Source organism: Lepidothrix coronata, unplaced genomic scaffold (genome assembly GCF_001604755.1).
Source record: "Lepidothrix coronata isolate B3197 unplaced genomic scaffold, Lepidothrix_coronata-1.0 Scaffold412, whole genome shotgun sequence".
In the NCBI taxonomy this organism is placed as follows: domain Eukaryota; kingdom Metazoa; phylum Chordata; class Aves; order Passeriformes; family Pipridae; genus Lepidothrix; species Lepidothrix coronata.
This window is the reverse complement of record NW_016690592.1, coordinates 96,118-100,801: the sequence shown is the minus strand read 5'-3', so window position 1 is coordinate 100,801 and position 4,684 is coordinate 96,118. Positions and strand designations below refer to the sequence as shown.

At 67.1% G+C, this 4,684-nt stretch overlaps 1 protein-coding gene across 1 annotated transcript; it reads left to right on the top strand.

Annotated features, from left to right (window-relative positions):
* Positions 1–43: 43 nt before the first annotated feature.
* On the top strand, positions 44–4,653 carry LOC108509834. The gene is made up of 3 exons (XM_017839430.1): positions 44–143; positions 370–640; positions 1,246–4,653. Exons 2-3 carry the CDS (start codon positions 485–487, stop codon positions 4,630–4,632), a joined length of 3,543 nt encoding a protein of 1,180 aa, XP_017694919.1. The 5' UTR covers positions 44–143; positions 370–484; the 3' UTR covers positions 4,633–4,653.
* Positions 4,654–4,684: the final 31 nt, after the last annotated feature.

Here is a 4,684-nt window from a genome sequence, read left to right as displayed (position 1 = left end):
CGGGGGTGCGGGATTCCCGGGATCGGGAGCGGGACACGCGAGTGCCCGGGGGTGCGGGATTCCCGGGATCTGGAGCGGGACACGCGAGTGCCCGGGGGTGCGGGATTCCCGGGATCTGGAGCGGGACACGCGAGTGCCCGGGGGTGCGGGATTCTGGGATCGGGATGCCGGGATCGATGCCTGCCCCGCACAGGGGCCACGCGGGGACATGCTGGGACATGTTGGGCCGTGTTTTCCCAGGAGGTTTTGCGGGAGGTTCTTTTTTTTCCCCTCCGGGGTCACGGCAGGGAAAGGTGGGATCCGGCTCCGGGGGGTCGGGGCTGTTTGTCCCCCTCCTTTCCCGAGGTTTCACGTCCCCCTCTGCCGCAGGTGGAGGAGGCGGCCTTTCCCTGGAAGAGGGGACCTTTCCCTGGAATCGGGGGACGTCCCCCCGGCTGCCACGAGCCCCGGGATCCTCGCTTTGCTTCCCGGTTTTCCCGAGGCGATGCCGACTTTCTGGAGCAGGGGGAAGGAGCGGCAGGGGGGCCTGAGCCGGGTCTGGAGGTGTCTGTGGCTGTTCCGGGGCGGGAGCCGCGCTTCCCGAGGATTCGCTTCCCAAGGATTCGGGACGAGCTCCGGAGGCAGCGGGAGGCAGGCGGAGGTGAGGGGTGTGCCAGGCTGGTGCCAAACCCGGCGCAGAATAACTGCTCAGAGACGAAGTTTTTGTCTCTTATTTTTATTTTTATTTCTGTGTTTCTCTGGTGCAGCGTCGGGGGGGGCTGGCAGGGTGGCACCGGGCAAACCAGCTCCCGAGTTCTCAGGGAAAAGACAGGGAATTTAGACAGTTTTCCCGAGGGGTTCCAACATCTTTACCTACATATTTCATTTGATTTTGACATCTAATTATCATATAACAGGCGGAGCTTGAGGCGGAGTCTTCTGGGATCGTCTTTTGGGGGGATTTTTGGGTGGTCATTTCCATCCTTTGGCCTCACTTTGGGGGCCTCTCACTCTTCTTCCTCACTTGAACTTTTCAACTCTCTTTGCTCCCTGGCCTGGTTTCCTGGGGCTGGCAAAGCCTCTTGACTCCCGGCCCTCTTATCTCCTTCAGACGCCCCCTTATCTTTATTTATGGCCGCTGAGTTAATTACAGTCCATTTCTCCCGCCTCTTGCTCCAGCAGGACAGAACAAGCTGTCTCTGTTATATTCCAACCAGAGCCTGGTACCAACCCTGTCAATCCTTTAAAATCCCTTCTCTGTTTCAGTGGGAGGAATTCCAGAGGCAGGAATATGAGCAGTGGAAGCAGTCCCTCAGCTGGGATGAGCCGAGCCTGGGATGCGGAGCACGGGATGTGCCCAGATGTGCCAGGATGGAGAAGGCGGCGCTGGGAAAGCTGGAAGAGCCCGGGGCCTGCCGGAATTCCGGAGGCGGGAAAGGCCAGCAGGAAAAGCTGGACATCTGCAGCGCTATCCAACCCCTCGAGGAGGACGGCTGGGATGAGCCGAGCCTGGGATGCAAAGCACGGGATGGGAACGTGCCAAGGGAAGGTGGTGGCCTTGGGAACGGGATGGATCAGCCCCAGCTCCCGGCCCAGGGAGGAGCCAGCGAGGATGAGGAGGGACTGAGCGGGGGCGACTCCCCCCAGCTCCTGGAGTCACGTGTGGAGGGCAGGGACACTCCCACCGACCCTGGAAAGGACCTGGAGCCTCGGCCAGCGGAGGGAACGCCCGGAGAGGAGCCGAGGAGCCGAGTGTGGGAGAAGCTGGAGCGCCTGGGAGAGCCCATGGAGAGGTGGGAAGGGCAGCCCTTGGCAGCCCTGGCGGCCAGGCTGGCGGAGCTGGCCCTGCAGACGCACACCCACAGCTACCCCACGGAGCAGGGAGCCGCTCCCAGGCCCCGCTCCCGGCAACCGGGAGCCGGGAACGCCGTTGTGGCCGTGGCCACGGCACGGCAGGACCTCGGCGTGTCCGTGTCCGGGAGCGAGCCGCGCTTCCTCGGAATGCTGTCCGTGAGCAACCAGGCCAGTGAGGGCTCTGATGGCGGAAGGGGGACGGGACCTCTTCCCGGGCGTTCCCAGGTGCTCCGGGTGGAAATCGAGGACCCGTGGAGGAGGGAATTCCCGGCGGTGTGGGCGCGGTACCGGATGGACTGCGGGAGGGTGCTCGAGGAGGTGAATCTCGATGGGGGCCGGGTGCCCCCCCAAAGGGAACAGCCCTTGCCACCGGACGAGAGGGAGGCCGTGGAGGAGCTGCTGCCGGAATTGCTGAAGGAAGGGATCGTGGTGAAAGGCGCCTCCAACTACAACAACCTCATTGTTCCCACCCGGAAAGGGACCCAGTGGCGCCTGACCCTGAAGTGCAAAGCCCTCAACAAGGCCACCCCCACGGAGCCCGAGGAGAGCCTGAGCAGGGATCGCATCCTGGCGTCCGTGCCCGCCGGGAGCAGGTGGTTCTCCGTGCTGGATCTGTCCTGCGCCTCCTTCGCCATCCCCTTGGCGCGGAGCTGCTGGCACAGGTTCGCCTTCACCTTCCAAGGGCAGCAGTTCCTGTTCACGCGGCTCCCGCCGGGATTCCAGAGCACCGGCTCCATCACGCACCGGCGCGTGGCGCGGATGCTCTCCCAGCTGGGGGGGCAGGGGGACGGTCCCTGGGCCTTCAACTACAACGACGACATCCTGATCGCCGGGAGAACGGCCGAGGAGGTGGCGGCGCGGACGCGGAGGGTCCTGCAGCTCATCCAGGACACCGGGTTCAAGGCCAAGTGGGAGAAGGCGCAGCTCGTCCAGAGCCGGGTGATATACCTGGGAGTCACCGTCGGAGCCGCGGGGAGGGGGATCCCGGACGCCGCGCTGGAGGAGCTCCGCAGCATTCCCAGCCCCCGTGACGCCAAGGAGCTCCGCAGCCTCCTCGGGAAATTCGGCTACTGGCGGAGTCACATCCCAGACTACTCCGAGCTGGCCCGGCCGCTGCACCGGCTCACCAGGGACGGGGTGCAGTGGGAATGGCAGGAGGAGCAGCAGCAGAGGCTGAGGGAGCTGCGAGAAGCCCTCGTGCCCGTCCTGCCCTTCCCGGATAAATCCCAGCCCTTCCTCATCAGGATGAGCCTCCACGCGGAGACGGCGGGAGCCACCCTCCTGCAGGACGAGGGGGGGGCCCTGGTGCCGGTGCAACACATCTCCCACGTCCTGGAGGGCCAGAAGAGCCTTTCCCTGGAGGAGAAGGGCTGCGTGGCGGCCGCCTGGGCCGTCCAGGAGTTCCAGCCCTTCACGGGGCCGGCGCCCATCCTGCTCCAGCTGCCCCATTGCCCCGGGAAGTTCCTGTCCCGCGGCCAAGCCCTGGAGCCCCACGGGCCGCAGCTCCCGGAGCAGTGGGCGCTGCTGCTGGTCCCCGAGCGGGCTCCGAAGAAGATGTGCGGTTACATGGAGTTCCCCGAGGCTCCCCCACTCTGCCAGCTGCCTCCCGACGTTCCCGGATCCGACGTGTGGTTCTTGGCCAGCTACCGCTCGGGACGCTCCCTCGGCTACGCCGCCACCAACCTGGAGGGGCGGTGGCTGCTGGGGGCGTCCCCGGGGGGCTCCAGGCTGGAGGTGGAGCTGGAGGCCCTCTGGGAGCTCCTGGATCGGCACCGGAGCTCTTCCCGCCTCTACCTGTATTCCAACTGCGATTGCCTGATGGCGTGGCTGGTGAGGCGGGTGGGCCCGGCGAGGGGCTGGAATTCCAGGGCCGTGTGGAAGATCGTCCGCCACTGGTGCTACCACAACCCCGGGAAGCTCCAGCTCAGGAAGGTGTGGATGGCCGGGGGAGAGGACTGGGAGGAGGAGGGTTGGATCGCGAGGGCGGGCGGCAGGGCCAGGGCCGCGGCCGACAGGGCCGGGCTGGGCTGGAAAAACTGGGAGCCTTCCACGTACGAGAGGCGGGAGATCATCGCCCAGTGCCACCGGGGGCACAAGGGGGAGGAGGAGACGCTGGCGCGGGTGCGGGCGGTGGCCTGGTGGTCGTGGGCGCCACAGGAGGTGGAGAGCTGGGTGCGGGCCTGCCCGGAGTGCGGGGACGGCCAGGAGGGGCCGCAGCGGCCGGAGGGCCCCTGGTCCTGCCTCTCCGTCGGCATCGCCGACGACCTTCCCGAGAATCCCAAGGGGTTCCGGGCCCTGCTGGTGGTGCGGGACGAGGAGTCGGGCTGGGTGGACGCCTTCCCGCTGGGGGAGTTCCCACAGGAGACGCTGCGGGTTTGGGTGGCGGTCATGCGGCGGCGCTGGGAGGTGTTCGGGAAGGTGGGCACGGTGCGTGTCCCGGCCGAGCCGCCCTGGCTCGGGGACGCCCTGTGCCACTTTGAGCTGCGGGGATACTGGGACAGGCTGGAGCGCGGCCGGGACTGCCCCGTGGCCGCCAGCCTGCGCAGGGTGGCCCACAAGGTCGGGGAGGGCTGGGCCGAGATGCTCCCGCTCATCCTGGCGGGAGTGAGGGCCGGCAGCGCCCGCAGGGCCCGACTGGAGCCGCTGCTCAGCGTCCCCGGCCTGGCCCTGGAGGTGCTCTGGGAAGAGATTGAGCTGCGGCACCGCAGGAAGAACGAGCTGGCCTGGCTGGGCGGGATGCGCCTCCGGCCCGGGTACCGCGACCGCGTCAGGGCCGCGCTCGACATGGAGCTCGACTAGGCCTGGGCTGGGGCTGGACTGTAGGGCTGGGCTGGGGCTGCACTGCAGGGCC